General features: G+C 42.5%; 2 protein-coding genes across 2 annotated transcripts in view; one reads left to right on the top strand and one right to left on the bottom strand.

Annotated features, from left to right (window-relative positions):
• The first annotated feature begins 1,817 nt into the window (after positions 1–1,817).
• On the top strand, positions 1,818–10,641 carry STMP1 (short transmembrane mitochondrial protein 1). The gene is made up of 3 exons (XM_019951029.3): positions 1,818–1,945; positions 9,307–9,360; positions 10,289–10,641. The coding sequence occupies exons 1-3, from the start codon at positions 1,931–1,933 to the stop codon at positions 10,361–10,363; spliced, it is 144 nt and encodes a 47-aa protein (XP_019806588.1). The 5' UTR covers positions 1,818–1,930; the 3' UTR covers positions 10,364–10,641.
• A 5,369-nt stretch (positions 10,642–16,010) lies between these two features.
• SLC13A4 (solute carrier family 13 member 4) overlaps positions 16,011–18,037 on the bottom strand; it is a 40,058-nt gene continuing 38,031 nt past the window's right edge. The window contains exon 16 of the mRNA XM_033863325.2: positions 16,011–17,267. Within this exon, the coding sequence (XP_033719216.1) occupies positions 17,130–17,267 (138 nt within the window). The 3' untranslated portion in view covers positions 16,011–17,129. The remainder of the gene's footprint in view (positions 17,268–18,037) is intronic.

Raw genomic sequence — 18,037 nt, forward strand, 5'->3', positions numbered from 1 at the left:
GGGGACTGCCTAAGGAAGTCAATAAGTTAAGGCACTGTGAAGGGGTAGAGGGAAGACATGAATTTTAAAGGAGGTTTTTAAAATATGAGAACATTTAAGTAATAACCTGAAAGTAGTCAAAGAATCCTGCCTTTTCCATGCCTCGTGGTTATTTGGGGTTATGGAGAGAGAGCCTTTGAAAAGGTCTTAGGGGAAAAGCCAGACTTCATTTAAGGCTTTATCTGTAAGAAGGAGACAAGGTTTTATACAAGGAATTTCAATAAATATTGTGTTCACTTTCTGGGCACTAGGAATGGAGTTGTGAACCAAATAAAGTCCTCACCCTCATGTAGCTTATAGTCTGGTGTCTTGTAACTCAAAGCATGGTTCACAGACCACTAGTAGCAGCATCTCTTAGGAGCTTAGTAGAAATACCGACTCTCAGGACCCAATTCAGATATGTTGAATTAGAATCTGCAGTTTAACAAGATCCCCAGGTTATCTGAATGCACATTAATTTTGAGAAGCCCTGGTCAAGACTTGACTGACTCAAGGTTTAACCTAGACATATTGGAAAGTAGAGTGTGTTACAGCCATCTACCAGCATCTCCTTCCTCTTGGCAGCCACTTCAGTTCAAAGAGACCCTGTCTGTTCTAGTTACAATTGATTGGAAAGCAACTGACACCAATCATCATTCCTTTCCCAGGTATTTGAAAATAGTAATGAAAGAGTGATCCAGTCTTTCTATTGGATGGACCATTTAATGAGTAAATTTAAGTAACAGTGGCCATATTCTGGAAAGCAGAAAAAAAACGTAAAGCAAAGAGAGAGAACAATGAGACAGATGTATGGAGAAGGGCAGAAATGGAGAGAAAATGCTGCTTAATTCCTAATAGCTTTCCTATTCCTCCTTGTCGTCTACTGTATAATACACTCTCATTTGGTTTAAGATAATATGATTTTGTTTTTACTATTTGAAACCAGAGTTCTACTTAATATAGCAGATAAGGGTGAATTCAAAAGGCTGAGAGCAAAGAGAAGACGGTGGTCTTACTTTGTAAGTGTGTGTGTTGATGGAGGTTGTAGAGGGATTCGAAGACCAGGAGTAGGAGGTGGCATCTCTGTGTGCAGAGAGGCCAGGAAGAGGTCTTCCAGAGCTCACTGTCCACACCTGACACATGACAAGCATTTATGGATCCCTTACCTTGTCTCATTTGATCCCCCTACAATTCAGCAAGGGAGCTGGTGCTAGCCCCATTTACACTGAAGAAAAGCAAACTTCAGGGAGGTTAAGTAACTCGTTTCTGGCTGCCCCAGGAAGTGCACGGCAGTCATGAATCGAACCCAGCTGTGCCAGACTCCAAAGGCCTCCATCTTACTACTTAACCTCTATCACAGATCCTCAACGCAGGTTACACAGCATTATCTGTGGAGCTTTTGAAAAATACAACTCTGCGTGGGGCCCCAGTGGAGTATATCGCAAAAGCTCCACAGGTGATTCGCTTTGCACGTGGGGATGGGAACCACCGCCTCCTGTGATCCTTCTAGGTCAGGGAGTTCTAAGACTGGCTGTGCATCATAAGTGTGGCGATGCCGGTTAATAATATAGATTCCTGGGCCCCGACCCAGCTTTACAGAAACGGGATTTGAGGACTGGGCCCTGGAATCTGAATGTTCAAAGCTAATGCAAGCCCGGCTTGGGGCTTGGGACTTGCTCCTAGCCGGCCCCGCACGCTCGCGCCGGGCGGTCAGTTCAGGAGGTGATCCCGAGGAGCTCCGCCAGGGGACGCCAGAAGCCGCTTCCGGCTGATGCGAGGCGGAGGGTGCCAAAGGGGCGGGGCGGGGCGTGAACCGGAAGTCGGCCGCGGGCTCCGCCTGTCGCGCCGGAGGAGGCACTCTCGGACGGCCCACGGAGCTGTAGCTGACCTACGAGTCTTCCTTGCCGACATTATGCTCCAGTTCCTGGTGAGTGGAGCTGCCGAGGAGCGAGTTGGGAGCCCTGGGCGTGGGTCCGTCGGGTCCCACTGCCCCCCGCGCCTGCTAGTTGCCTGGCGGGGTGGGCTGCGGGGTTTTGTTTCTGCCTCACCCAAATCCTTTGGCCGGCATTTTTCTGCCTCCCTTCAAGTCCCTAAAACTTCTCAGGGGTCAGAGCGTGCGTTTTCAAAGCTCTTCTGTGACGTGCCCGCGTGCTTTGTGTATTCCTCGAGTTAAGGCTCCCGGGGTCCTTAATGACTTTTTCTGCACTGCCACCCCCTGACGTAGACACATATCCCGTCGACTTAGAGCCCTGCTGGTTGGCGTCTTTGAAAACGTAGGAGGGCCAGGAATAAACTCTAAAGGAGTAAACCGCCAGAATTAGAGGCCTGGGGAGCGCTCATCAGACCTTTTATAGCTTCCAGACGGAGGATGGCTGGTTGCTGGCCTGAGTCAGGCCCTGGTGTACAAATAATTTTTCCAAAATGCTCACTCTAGGGTAAAACGACTGTTACCATGAGTAAACAAATTATTTTTCATGGGTCTTTCAGTTAAAAGCGGGTTTTCTGGCAAAGCCCCATGTGTTTCAAAGATTGCCTGGTTGAAGGTTTCAGGAGGACTTGCCAGACTTCCAGGTGAAAGTCTTTCTTCCAGGTTTTCGTGCCTTCAAAACTGGATGTTTAAATTCTGATTCTGATAAGAGGCAGGTATTGTAATACCTTCCAGGTGGCCGATGGAAATTGAGTGCTCTTGGGATGAGATACTTTCCCAAATGTTACGTTCTTTATGAAAGAGATTAAAGAAGAAAAAGTGCCCCTCTGTCCTTTTTGAGATGGTAATTAATTTTTCAATCTCTAGGCCGGAAAGAGAGTATCCTTGACATAAACTGCCTAAACAAGACATGGCTACACCTCTGCTTCTGGAAGTTTCTCCAGTGTCCTAACTGGGTATTAGCTTAGGAGTCAATAGAAATAATTACTGCCATATGGTTGTAGGAAACACTCAGGTTAAAAACAGTGTCAGCCCCAAAGTGTGAGATGATGTAATTGAGTCTCCTGTACAGCCGTAGCTCATTGATAACTGGGAGGAAGCACATGGATTCATTTACACTTAACTTTCTAGGTACCTTTGCAGAGTGACTTTATTTGGTTTTGAAATAAACTATTGCTGTGTATGAATATGGATGTGACTGATATGCAAATTCAGAATTCTCAGCATATAAGGAGAGATGCCGAAGCCATTCATTAAATTCCTAGTTCAGAAGTAACACGGATGTTCTCCCACCTCCTCATTGCATTTGTTGAAAGAAGTAATAGCATAACTTTACCTTGATTCTAACTCTGTCAAATGATTCACCAGCTCATTTGAACTTGGGCAAATCTTTCTCCTTGCTCTCAGCCATTTCATCTATAAAACAATGGGGTTGATGTAGATGATCCCTGAGATCTCCTCGAGCTTTTAACCTGTGACCAGCCATCATGTCCTAGTGCTTAAGAGGTCAGATTCCAGAATCAGACTCCTGCCTTTGAATTATCATTTTTAAGCAGTGGGAACTTGGGCAAGTTATTTAAATTCTTTATGCTTCAGTTTCCACATCTGAAAATGGGAGCCTACTTCATGGTTTTATTGTGATGATTAAAAATGAGTTAATACATTAAAGTACTTGAAACAATGACAGTAAGGACTCAGATATTGTTCATTTCTCCTTGGATTAAAATATTTGCCCATCATCCCTATATCGAAACTTGCTCCTGTGGTCCTGCTGCGTCTTTCCCCTTGCTTGTACTGCAGTAGCTTCCTTAATTGCAGCATGGTTTAGCCAGTTTGGTGTAAGGAAACTTTTGAAGCTTTTAAAGGGAAACCTGATATGATGGGCACTGCTCGTGGCTTGTGTACACTGCCTGTTGTACTGTTACTGGGGTAATGTATTGCTTTTCTTATCTCTCAGAGCAGCAGCACCTGGTACTCTTAATCACCTCTTTAATCCCTCCTCCCTCGGCTTTTGGATACTGCATCTCAGTGCTTTCCAATATTCTTACACATTGTAACACACATGGACATTTTTTTAAAAATAAATTTATAATTTTATTTTTGGCTGTGTTGGGTCTTTGTTGCTGCGCGTGGGCTTTCTGTAGTTGCAGCGAGCGGGGTCTGCTCTTTGTTGTGGTGCACGGGCTTCTCATTGCAGTGGCTTCTCTTGTTGCGGAGCATGGGCTCTAGGCACGCGGACTTCAGTAGTTGTGGCACGTGGGCTCAGTAGATATGGCACATGGGCTCAGTAGTTGTGGCTCGCAGGCTTTAGAGCACAGGCTCAGTAGCTGTGGTGCACGGGCTTAGTTGCTCCGCGGCATGTGGGATCTTCCCAGACCAAGGCTCGAACCCGTGTCCCCTGTATTGGCAGGCAGATTCTCAACCACTGCACCACCAGGGAAGCCCTGGAGGTCCCAAATCTTACTGTTTTTTTTTTTTTAATAGTTTTGAGATACAGTTAGTTCACACATCATACAATTCACCCATTTAAGGATTTAGTGGATTTAGTAGGATTTAGTGTTTTTTCAATATGTTCACAGAGTTGTGCAAGCATCACCACTATCTAATTTTTATATCTAATATTTTATTGCCCCCCACAAAGAAACTCCATACCATTAGCATTCATTTCTCATTCCTCTCACACCTAACCCTGGACAACCACTAATTTATTTTGTGTCTCTCTGGATTTGCCTATTCTGGACATTTCCTTTAAGTTAAATCATACAATACGTGGTCTTTTCTGACTGCCTCTCACTTGGCATAATGTTTTCAAGGTTTATCCATGTTGTAGCATGAATCAGGACTTCATTCCTTTTTATGGTTGATTATTATTACATTGTGTGAATATGCCACATTTTGTTAATTCATTCACCAGTTGATGGACATTTGGGTTGTTTCCACCTTTTGGCTATTATGAATAATCTTGCTATGAATATTCATGTAGTTTTTGTGTAGGTACATGTTTCAGTTTTCTTGGTTATATACCCTAAAGTGGAATTGCTGCGTCAGATGGTAATTCTGTGCACAGCTTTTTGAGGATTTGCAAGACTTTTCCAAAGTGGCTACATCATTTTACATTCCCACCAGCAATGTATGAAGGTTCTCCATATCCTTGCCAACACTTATACATCTTTTGGATTTAAGTCGCCCTAGTGGGTGCGATGAGACCTCATTGTGGTTTTGATCTGCATTTCCTTAATGACTAATGACTAATGATGATTTCATGTGTTTGTTGGCCGTTTATTTGTATCTCTTCTTTGGAGAAGTGTCTGTTCAAATCCTTTGCCTGTTTTAAAATTGGGTTGTCTTTTTATCATTCACTCATAAGAATTCCTTATGTATTCTGGGTACAAGTCCCTTATCAGATATATGATTTGCACATATTTATTTCATTCTGTGGGTTCTCTTCACTTTCTTGTTGGTATTCTTTTTTTTTTCTTTGTGGTACGCGGGCCTCTCACTGTTGTGGCCTCTCCCATTGCAGAGCACAGGCTCCGGACGCACAGGCTGAGCGGCCATGGCTCACGGGCCCAGCCGCTCCACAGCATGTGGGATCTTCCCAGACCGGGGCATGAACCCGTGTCCCCTGCATCGGCAGGCGGACTCCCAACCACTGCGCCACCAGGGAAGCCCTCTTGTTGGTATTCTTTGAAACACAAATGTTTTAAATTTTGATAAAATCAAATTTATCTATTTTTTCTTTTGTTACTTGTGCTTTTGGTGTCATATCTAAGAAACCATCGCCTACCCCAAGATCATGAAGATTTACTCGTATGTTTTCTCCTAAGAGATTTACAGTTTTAAGTCTTACATTTAGATCTTTGATCCATTTTGAGTTAAGTTTTGTTTATGATGTAAAGTAGGGGTCCAACTTAATTCTTTTGCATGTGGATATCCAGTTGTCCCAGCATTCTTTCCCCATTGGATGTCTTAGCACCCTTGTTGAAAATCACATGACCATAAATGTAAGGGTTTATTCCTGGACGCTTTATTCTATTCCATTGATCTTCATTGATTTTAAAGAAGAAAAACAATTCATTCGTGTTTGCTTGCTCTCCCGTGTGCCTTCTCTAATCTGTATTTTTTCAGCCTTTTTTGGGAACAGCTGTCAGGTGAGTGCTTGCAAAGCAGGGCTTTCATCACGTTGCTGCTGGTAAAGAGCAGTCAGTGGCTCCCCACCGTTTTGTAAATGAACTAAACTCCATTGCTTGTTTTTTGAAGTCCATCAGCTAGCCCTATCCAGCTCTCTGTACTAGTAGTTTCTCTCCAGTTTTTAGTTCAAATCCGCTTTTCTAATTGGGCCTATTTCTTTTATTCAGGTCATTACATTGTCATTCCTATCTTGTACCTTGATTCTCCACAGTCACGTCCCTTTCCAGTTTAAATTTTAACACTTCCTCAGCATCTTTAGAGCCTTTAATAACAAGTTGAGGTACACCGATCTCTTTCAGGTATGGTTTCTTAAAAGAATCACTTCTGTATCACTCATTTTGTTACTTAATTCATGACTCAGTTCTGGTTTTTCATGCATCTATTACATTCAAGATCCTGTGCTGGGTGCTGCTTTCTGTTGTTATATAACTATTTTACTTATATGTAGCTTTTCTTTCTATACATCCTATAAATTCTTTAAGATAGAGACCATTTTATAATCTTTTCACACGGCTGGATATGAAATTGATTTTCAGGGTATAAGGGACTGTAATCCTTCAATCAAAACCTTTGGAGGCCAGATGTATTTGGGAGGATTTTTTTTCAGATTTCTTCTCACCTGTTTGTCCTTTACATTACTTCGCTCATGTCACTCCTCAGTCCCCAAACTTCTGGTGTTTTACCATTTATTGTCCCCAATATGTTTGTGAGAAGAAGCTACGTATTCCTAAAGTTTCAAAATGATGGCAGAGAGGACGTAATAGTGATGTATTTAGTGTTGAGCTTGGGAAGAAGGCATTTCCCTTCCTTCTGCACTATCTTGTCTGCAGGGAGTACTATGGGGGGACCCTGTGATGTGGAGGAAGACCATGGTGATAGCGTCCAGCCATCTGGATGGACCACTGAGGAGGCTTCCAGGTCTTGGCCTGCAGAGAGGTTTCAGACTCATTCGAGACGTTTTATACTCTGGCTCCAGTCTAACTTCTCAGACTAATGAGTCTCTGTTCCTCAGATTTAGATTTTATTTTTTGAGATCCTTTATTTATTCAGATTAAAATTTTTTACCTGTCTAAACTTGTCTATTGAGTATCCCATGAACAACATATAAATGCTTTTCTGGTGTCATGCATTTTCCTCACATTTCTCTCATGTTGTTTATGTAATTTTACAATATCCCATTGGTAGACCTAGCAATATTCTGAAACTGGAATTGGATATGACTTGTCTAGAGACCCATGATTTTTGTTTTGTGTTTTAAAATAACTGCTATTTTTTTCATGTGCCCTGATGCCTCGTGAAATTGCCAAAATGAAGACACATTAGATGTGCCATATTTATTTTGAGACACACGTGGTAAGAACCAAGAATCCTAGAATGCTGGAGCTAGAAGGAGCATTGTTGGTATAATGTTTTAGAAATCAGGAAACTCAGATCAGCAAAGCGCCAAGGAGGTTAAGTGTCATGCCTAAAGGTACACAGCTAGACAGTGGTAGAACCAGAACTCTAATTTATTTTTCTTGAAATTTTTCAACCCTCTGTTCTTTCTGTTTGGTGTTAGAGCTAACATTCTTAGATGATTTTTTTCCCCTCTTCTTCTTCTTCTTTTTTTTTTTTTTGCGGTACGTGGGCCTCTCACTGCTGTGGCCTCTCCCGTTGCGGAGCACAGGCTCCGGACACGCAGGCTCAGTGGCCACGGCTCATGGGCCCAGCCGCTCCACGGCATGTGGGATCTTCCGGGACCGGGGCATGAACCCGTGTCCCCTGCATTGGCAGGCGGACTCTCAACCACTGCGCCACCAGGGAAGCCCTTCCCCTCTTCTTTTAAGCAAATTTAATACTCTTTCTGGATTTGGAAAACCTCTGACTGCCTGGTTTCAACCCATAGGAGTGAAAAAAATCATTTTGCTTCTTGGTGCACATTGGTAAAAATATTCACAAGATATGTTTGATTAATCAAATGATCAGAAGATGGTCTATGGTTAGACTTGATAGCCTCTTTTATGCTTCTTAACTTACAACAAACCTATTTAAATTATGCTTTTGGTGTTTAAAGCTTAGTAAGCTTAAAACTTATTAAGGATCCAGCTGTGTTCTGAAGTTCTCCAACTTGTTCTCTGTTCTCCAACTTGAAGACGATTCGACCACACCACATATGACCATTAGTGTTAAGTGCTGCGCTTTGTTTTTCTCTGTTAACCTCTGCTGTGTATTGAATAGGAGTGACACTGATTAAAGAAAATGATAAAAAAAATCAGATGCCAGTTCACATTTATAACATTAGAAGTTAGGTGTACAGTTGGAGATTTTTTATTATTGGGGGAAAAAACCCAGGAAATTATAGATCATCATTAAAACTCCAATCTTAAGGAACTTTGAAACTCTTTTGGTGTGAAGGGAGTGCTTTAAATTTTCATGAAACAGATTTTGTTCAGGAAGAGTCACCCAGTGGGATAAACAGTTCTCTAAAAATCGTGCCTGTCTCTCTTGTCACTGACTAAGAGATGGTTAGGGGACCTGTGTTCTCTGCAGGTCTTAAGTGCCCTGCCCATTAGACTCCATCCAGGGCAGAGTGCTAAACCATGTGCTGTCTCAGTTGCATGTCAGCTTCCTGCTTTATCTCACTGTATATTTTAGTGTTTGAGTGTGAATCTAATTTAGGTTGTCCTGTGCTCCTGTTATGAATGGCCATGTCCTAGGCCTCAGGTGCCTCTTGAAATATGAAGAGATTGAACTGTGAAGGTCCCTTCATTTTCTAAGATCCTACGATTTAGCCGAATGCTTTTTAAAATTGAATACTTTTTACTTGATGTAGCAAGAAATAAAAAATCTCAAAACCAAAAAAATAAAAATAAATAAACTGGCTTTTAACAACAAAAATCGGAATTTTGGCTTGAGTTTCTAGAACTTACAGCCAAATATTTATAAGGTCGATGTGTTCAGTGCTACCGTATATTCTTTCGTATACTCTTTAACCTTTTGGGAGGATATTTCTGTGTTTATTTTGTAGAAGAAAGATGTGAATTTCATGCTATGCATGGCCCTAGCCTGGACATCGGGGTCTTATAACTGTCCTGCGCTCCTTAGGAGAATATTATCCATGTAGTCTGGTGTGGTATTGGATGGCACAGAGCTCCGTCTCCAGTGTGACTCTTCCTGTTCTATCCTTACAGCTTGGATTTACTCTTGGCAACGTGGTGGGAATGTATCTGGCTCAGAACTATGACGTAAGTGAACATATTCACGTCTTCCTTCATTTCACGTAACTAATACATAGTGACTTGTGTTTGCTGAAGTAAGGTATGCCTTCAGCAAACAAGGTCCATAGGTCTGAGGAAAAAGTCCTGAATTTTGTAGAAAGACTTTCCATTGTTTGAAAAAATAACAGAACTCACAGAAGCACCTGTCACCATAGGAGTGCAAAAATCCCATCAGTTTAGGTGGTCTCATGGTGATCCTGAGCTGGGTTTGTTAGCATAGAGTAACACTGTTAGATTCTTACAGTTCTATGGAAAATCAAGTGATACTTAAATTGGATAATCTTTTCAGCACCCTACCCAGTAGTAGAGATGACTGAGTAATTTGGAGGTGGATTCATATAGTGCAACACATTTAAGGAGAACAGCGTTTTGTGAAGTAGAGAGTTGTATTAGCTTCACTTTACAGATGGGGAAGTTGAAAATCAGGTGACACAAATGCCCATGAATGGGGATCCTAAAAGGTAATGCTTATTTTAAAGAGATAAGGAAGGGAAATATGATATTAACTTTTGATTTGTTTTATAGTGAAGCTTTTAGTGTGATAAAGGGAATTCCCTTTGTCAACCTTCACTTGAGTCATGTGGTTTTCTAGGCAGGTGCTTGTTAATTTATGTCACATTTATTGTTTATATGTACAACTTTTACTTGGCACTGGATTGAGGGGCTAAGTGGGTATATAAAGTAGAAGTCAGGTTCTGGCTTTTGGGGAGGGAGCCTACTTTAACTTACATCTTTTGGTATCCTTCTTAGGCAGTTATGAGGCTAAGAAAGACCACTGTTGAGCAGGTTTCTTTTAGAGGAAAAGTAAAAAATCCATTTATCTTTAGAGGAAGAGAAATGAAAAAATATTGATTAGGTAGCTGGGAAATGATAATAATCTCTTTTCTCTTTAAAGATACCAAACCTGGCTAAAAAACTTGAAGAAATTAAAAAGGACGTGGATGCCAAGAAGAAACCCCCTAGTTCATGAGGCCAACTCCAGCACTGCCTCCTGGATAAACTGATTCTACTGTTCTTGAGGGCCTCCTTTACCATCTGAACCAAAAGCTTTTGTTTTCATCTCCAGCCTCAGCAGTTTTCTTCTTTGCTAGACCCTGCATTGCCTTACAGCACAAATGGGGCCACAAGTTAAGAACAGCCCTTACTTTTCCAACATCCTCACTTCTTCCCTTCCTCCTTCCAGCCACTTGGGAGGTCCTGAGAATGGAATTGTGGTGCTAGATTAGTAAACGTAACCTTTAATTAGTAGTCTCTCCCTTATTCTTTGGGATTTCTACTACCGTTTTCAAAAGAAAAATTGATGAGTTTTGTATAGCTGATGAGATATAAATAATGCTGATTTCACAGTCTAGAAATTATATTGGGTGTTTAAACCTTTGGTACTAAATTATGTTGTTTCAAAATAGTAATTAAAATGAAAATCTAGAAGCCAGTTTCTGGTGAGTTATCCACTAATTTTATGTTGTTGTCAGGAAGCTCCATAGTTGCTAATTTAACCAATAAATCAATTTGCTATTCATTAACCAAGAAACTCTGTTTTGAGAACCCTGTCAGGAACTGGGGAATTGAAAAGTATTTAAAGTAATGGCCTTTGTCCTCAGTAGAATTCATAGTCTAGTATGCATGTTTTTTCCTAACGATGCATTTGATCTGGCTCTGTTTTCTCATAAGAATCATACTTATTTTATGGGATTACAGGCACATTTGACATTACATGGTAGATAAATGAGAAGTTGTCTATAAAGGAAATTTTATGCCTTTTTACATTAAAAAATGTATTTAAATTATAACTTTATAGTGATTCTCATAAGAAGACTTTTTGTGTTTTTCTTTCTGCAACCATAAATTACTCTTGTAATTTTTCAAGTGTATAATCAGTCCATAATTTTTTTTAATTGATAAAAAAGTTTAAATACCTGACTTTTCCCCTGGGTCAGTACAAAGTGATCTGCGTTGTCCCTCAGCTCCTAGTTCCTCTCCCTGGAGTCAGGCACTCGCTAGTTCCCTGTATCCTTTTGCGAAAGATTTTGTGCCTGAACAAACACATGTACATGGGGGTTTTTATACAAATGATAACAAACTATATACAGTGTTTTCCCCAGTGGAGGTCATTCCATATCAGTAGGTAAGGAACAAAGAAACTCTTTCCTTTTTTTGGCTACATAAGGTTCTACTGAATGAATATACCATAATTTTATTTAATCTGCTCCTGAGGAACATTTAGGTTGTTTCCTATCTGTTGCTATTACAGTGATAACCTTGAACCTAATGTTATTATACATATCTGTGCAGGGGGATAGCTCCAAGCTAAAGTCCTGGAAGTGTATTTTGCACTAAATATAAATAAAGGCCCATTTCACTGGGTGTTTGGTTCCAGAGGGCTTGTTGGGCAGCTTCACTGATGATGCCATTTCTGAAGACATTTTAGCAGAATTAGTAAACTGAAAGAATGGTTTAGAGACTGTTATTTTCAGACAGTGATGCCACTGATACTAAATGTGATTATAAAATAAAGTGATTCTGCTTCTCTTTGGAAACATGGATCTTTCATACATGGAGATAAGTTTTGTCCCTGCAGGTTGTACTGGTGCGTGAGACAGGTTAGGATCATATTATGGTTGGCTTCTCCCTTGCAGTGTGATCAGGGGCAAGCAGCTTATTTTTCTGAAACTGTTGTGTTCTCTGTAAGATGTGGATACAATACCTACCTCATAGGGCTTCCATGAGAAACAGTAGAAATAATGTATGTGATGTGTAGCACAGTGCTTTGCAAATTGTCCAATAAATAGTAGATATTAGTCCAAACATGTTGCTTTTGGTCAGAATACTTTTGTTTTTCTGCACTCACTTTTGGAGCCAGTTTATGAACTGTGCAAAACTTGTCATTATTCTATGGTCACTCTCTTTGTTGATGAAAATCTGTAGTATGCACCTTGATCATACCACCTGGCTTACAAGGTTTGATCTTGAACGACCAAATCCTCGAAGGCTAGAGGTTTACCATCCTTGAGGGTATTCAAAATGCTACAAGCTTGGGAAACTGTTTCCAAAGAGGGATCCCTTGTTATCAACCATGGAGCATTGTGTGCGTGTGTTCTCCCAGAGTGGCTTCTTTGAGGGTCACTTGGACATTGGAAAATTAGGTCTCTATAATTATATATTGTAAACAAAGCTCGTTTGGACTTGGAGCTTCCCTCAGGAGTGACACTTACCTCGATGACAGGATCATTTCTGCCAGTGGGAGCCACCCAGCAAATCACCTTCACCGTGTAAACTGCTACACAGTGAACGCAGGCTGACTTCCTGGTCTCCATTCAGAGCCTCTCTCCTAGTTTTACGTTCTTGCAGGAGTGAAAGGAGCTCGGAGTTCTCAGGCAGGTTTATCTTCACTGAGATATATTGTTGGAGGAACCCAGAACCATCATGGCTTTTAAGGGGTGTGGTTATAGTGATTGTGGCACTGAAAGGTACATTTCCTGGGTGTTTTGTAGAGGCCCTTGCCTTACAAAGCAGTGGAGGGATGGGAAGAACCATTGCAAGACATGCCTTCTTTTCTTTTAAAAAAAGTTTGAAAACAACTGCTGATGTGACTTAAGGAAACTTTTTGCTACACCTGACTTAAGAGGGTTACATAAAATTCTACTGAAGGTTACTCACGTGTGAAAAATAAGACTTCAGGGTTTATGTTGGGAACCTAAAAAATACATTGAACTGGAAAGCTTATTCTTAAACTGTAACCCTCCCAAACAAAAAAAAAAAGCCAAAGGGAGAGAAAAAAACAAAAGAACCTTACTTAAAATTGTTAAAAGGCACTGTATTTTATGAGTTGAAGTTACCAGTTGATGTCTTTAGATGTCTCATCTGATTTAGTGTTTTATACAGTTAAGCAGTTTTGATTTAAAGGGACAATTTTATTTCCTTCTTTCTAACTCATAGTGAACTTTAAAAAAAAAATTAATTTATGGCTGCATTGGGTCTTCATTGCTGCGCGGGCTTTTTCTAGTTGTGGTGAGCGGGGGCTACCGTTCGTTGTGGTGCATGGGCTTCTCATTGCAGTGGCTACTCTTGTTGAGCACGTGGGCGCGTGGGCTTCAGTAGTTGTGGCACGCGGGCTCAGTAGTTGTGGCTCATGGGCTCAGTAGTTGTGGCACACGGGCTTAGTTGCTCCATGGCATGTGAAATCTTCCTGGACTAGGGCTCGAACCTGTGTCCCCTGCATTGGCAGGTGGATTCTTAACCACTGCGCCACCAGGGAAGCCCCCTCTTTCTAAATCATTTACTCAATTTTCATTTGTGTGACTCTAGAGAAAAGTTGGGATGTGTGGGTTTTCCCGTCGTCTGTACTTAACGGGTTCATGGAGCATATAACATGCATCATGTTTTCACTTCCACTGGGCAATTCACTCCCTAGGTACTATGCTGATGTTTGTTTTTCTGTGGAGCTCTCTCACATTTTAAATGCTTTTTCTGTTACTCCTCCTGAAGGAACACTATATACTGTACTGGAGCATATGAGGCTTTTCTTCAGCTTCCCGGCTCGGACTTTGCACATACCATTTCCATGCCTTACACAGATGAATGAGTTCTTCTTTCCCTACTGACTGTTAGGGCCTTGCCTTATGGAAAGGAACAGGGCGATGAAGGGGAAGTATATTGAGACCTTGCCTGATCTTAATAGGGAGTCTGTGAGACTTGGATTTTCCAGTGTTCAGTTTATACCTTTCCTAAATCTGGGTGCAACGTAGTCAAGTACTGAAGACCTAGCGGATGGCATGTTTTGAGGCACTGGGAGAGAAACAACCCAACGGTGAAGATTCGTGGAAAGTGCATGGGGCAGGGTGGGACATTGCAAAATCTGAGTTCTGCGCCTGCTTAGGAAAAGTGCAGTGACGTTGCCTGGTTCTTAGCTGTACAGCTGTACAGGATTGGGCCAAGCAGAAGGTGCCCTGTAAAAAGTGCGGGCAGCGTGCTCGGCATTCATTCTGTGAGCACAGCCCCAGGATGGCTCCCTGTGCCCTCGGGTGCTGTCAGTTCCCTCTCTCTTTTAATGGTTTGGATATCTCAGTAGTGCGTGAGGGTGATTCTAGTGTTCAGATGTATTTTTCAAACAGGGTCCTAAAGCCACCTGCTTTATTTGGGCTCAGCTAAATAAACAGGGATCTATTTTGACAATGGAGGAAAAACTAGCTATTTTTGACTTCCTAAGATGGCATGTGAGTCTTTTTCATGTAAATACTAACATAAAAGATAGTATACCCTGTACTTCATGGGTGACTTAAAGGAATTTGAGAGACAACTTTAAGCAGACTTGATGTATAATCGAGAATAAGATGCAACTGTGCTTAGTGTTTCTCAGTTTCATCATCTATAAAATGAGCTGGTATAAGATGATCACTTATAGCTTTTCTGCCCATGTAGAGTTGTGATATGAGAAGATAAAATCAAATTTAATATATTTGCAAGAGACAAGACTAGTAAGTACAGCTATTATTGTAGTTCCTGTCCAACAGCAGAGTGATTTTAGAAGACAAAGAATTGTTAGTCATAGCTGACCATTTGTTAGTCATATCTGGAACGAGCAATCTTCTTTGGCCTGAATCTGTGGTCTGGGGAGAACACAGTGCTGTTCAGGCTACTGACCAGACCAAAGTAAACACCCTTTCTGAGCTGGCTGCTTAGCTGACTGGCGGACCTGGCAGCAGCTACAGGGGGGCTCCACTGCTTTCCCTTTCGGAGTGAGTCAGGGTCTCAAATAGCTGAACAGGGGCCAATCATTCTAAGTCAACTTAATTCTAAGTCAACTTTTCTTTCTCTTTTTACTTATTTATACTCCCAGAATCATCTTATCTGTGCCTTTGTCTTATTGTCTGACTTAAAGGCTTGGTGTCTAAGTTCTGTAATAGGTCAGACATTCGAGGATTTGGCTACCCTGACATTAGGAGTGACATTCTGACTCTTCTGAACTGTTTTTTTTTTTTTTTGCGGTACGCGGGCCTCTCACTGTTGTGGCCTCTCCCGTTGCGGAGCACAGGCTCCGGACGTGCAGGCTCAGCGGCCATGGCTCACGGGCCCAGCTGCTCCGCGGCATGCAGGATCTTCCCGGACCGGTGCACGAACCCGTGTCCCCTGCATCGGCAGGCGGACTCTCAACCACTGCGCCACCAGGGAAGCCCCCCCGCTCCCCGAACATTTTAAAGCCACGTGACTGTAGTGATCTGGCTTCGTCAAACCAGACGTAGTGTACCTAATACTGGTATTTCATATGGGCTCATTCACTTTTATAAGTGGCCAGATAATTTGGCTTAAGCTAATTGGCAGAAGCAGTAATATTCCTGATTAAACCTGGTGCAAGTTTGGCACAAAAGAATTTTGTAACTCACAGATACTTGGTAAACTAAGGGAGTAACTTATTGGTTAATTATTATGGGAAAACTGCACGTGTTATCAATAGTAACTTAAAATCAGTTCAAGAAGTGCAGCAACTATGGGGTCCTCCTTTTCCCATAAGGTGTATTTAGCAAGTAACTGATGGTAGAAATCAGAAGTGTGTAATGCCTGAAGACTGGAGGGCCTGGGAGCTTCATCCAGTCCTATAGCAAGGACCTCTGTCTTGGGGGAAAGGGTGTATAGTACAGGAGGAAGGAGGAGGCCTGGATTTCCAAAGTGATTTTTCTCAAAGGAAACGTTTATTGAGCAGGTACAGTTTACTATATTGTATAAGTTGTTGGGGACTTTAGGAGACGTAAGACATCTCCCCTCCCCTCAAGAGGCTCATTAACTTGTAGAAAGTGACTGATGTGTTTGGACCTTTCTGTGCTTGTCTTCTCAGGGACGAACTACTCATTACCTCCAGAAGAAAGTCCGTCAAATATCATTAATAGTGCGATGGTCTTAATCACAGTTTCGGCCTCCTTATAAGACAAGTATGAACGTTTTCTCTCCCTCCCGACACTTAACCAGCACGGTGGTATTGATGGTTAGTGATGAGTGGAGAGAGAGACACTAATCTCAATGTGTCTTCTTTCTCTACTTCCTTTTCCTTTGACAGAGAACAGCACCAGCCTCTTCCTGAAGGGGACTATTTCTTTACAGGAATTTGGTGCCACGGTATAGAGAAGCCACTGAAGAGAGACACTTAAAAAGGAATCAGAGTAGTGATAAAAGAGTACTGATTGCCACAAAGAGGACTTACTAAGAACTGCCTTTTTGTGGAGAGAACTTACGATAGAAACACTTGAGAGAAATGAGGCAACATTAGGTCTCAAGTTCTAGGTGAGATTTTCCCCCAAAGAGAAGTCACTGGTGTCACTCTCTGTGCATAGGTAGGATGATTTGGATTTCTCCTTCTACTCCTAAAAGGGATCGAGAAATTAAGAATAACATCAAACCCAGTGAGGCTAGTCAGTTTGTGAGGATTAGCCTCTGAGGGGCAACAAAGACAGGCTTTTGTTTCTTCCTGTCTTCAGAAAGAGCTGATTGGAGAGACTAGATACAAGGAAGTGAGAATGGTTTTAGGTTTCCTTGAGCTGTGGTGCTAAGGAAGGAGGGCAGAGCAGAAGACACTAACATCCGAGCCTGTGCATTTGGTTGTTGAAGGCTCCCTGCAATTCACTCGAGGTGGTAGCTGGCGGAATCTTCTGCTGGGGGTTTTGCACTCCTGGTGGTTTGCTTGGCCTGTTGGTCAGATTCTGCCGGGTGCTGGCAGCTCCTTTGGTTGGGCCATTTGCCCACTTCTGTTAGGCCTGATCAGTGATGTTACTGACCTTAGCCCAGGCGGGAAAAGTGTCCAGGTGGAAGAGGCTAATTCCCCATGTATTGATGGCCACCATCACTATCACCAGGCCAATGACATTGACCCCCAGACCAGCCTTCACCTGCAGGAGACAAAGCAGCAGGACACACAGACTAGTCACCGTGAGCAGGCAGCAGCACAGATCCCCAGATGCTCCCCACCTGTGTCCCCTGCCTGAGCCTCACCCCCGATGTGATCACAGCCCACCTGCTTGGCCCCGATTTGTTCCAGTCACTGCCTGGGGTGCCCTAGTGATGCCTTGTAGGGGGCACAGGACTGTTGAGGACAGGAGAGCAGGGAGGACTTGGGGCTGGGAGACGGCCATTAGAACCTTCTCTGTGTTTGTAGCACTCTCGCTATTACATGGAGGCCTAGAAGCCATGTACTTGGAACACCAGATCTTGGGATGTTAAGTTACACTAAAAAAAGGGTTCTGTAGCTACATCATAGGGAATGTGTTCATCAAGATTAAACAGAGCTTGTAAAGCAGGAACCTCTCAGAGCCTTTAATGTGCTGACACATACGACTCACAGGAGAGCCTGTATTCTATGACTGTTACCTTTTTTCCCCCAAGGAACAGCTCATGGAAGTAGTGTACCTTAGGTTCACCTGGGGCAACAGGTCAGCTGCCTTCCCACCAGCCCTTCCACAGGAAGGTGACACAGGCACCCTGGCTGGCATGGGGCCTTTGCTGCTTTCTCCTGAGGGAATGTCACCTCCACAGCTCTGACCCCTTCCATTTCTGTCCTGGCATTGAGACTGCCAGGTGGAAGGGGGACGTGAGGGATGGCAGAGCCAGGGCCATTTGGAAAAGTGTACAGTAAGGATGGCTGGCATCCTACCAGGTGATG

This window comes from Tursiops truncatus, chromosome 9, assembly GCF_011762595.2.
Source record: "Tursiops truncatus isolate mTurTru1 chromosome 9, mTurTru1.mat.Y, whole genome shotgun sequence".
In the NCBI taxonomy this organism is placed as follows: domain Eukaryota; kingdom Metazoa; phylum Chordata; class Mammalia; order Artiodactyla; family Delphinidae; genus Tursiops; species Tursiops truncatus.

Coding starts and splice junctions, on each gene's coding strand:
- STMP1 (XM_019951029.3), top strand. Junction 9,361..10,288: donor ATCTGGCTCAGAACTATGAC/GTAAGTGAACAT, acceptor TTCTCTTTAAAG/ATACCAAACCTGGCTAAAAA.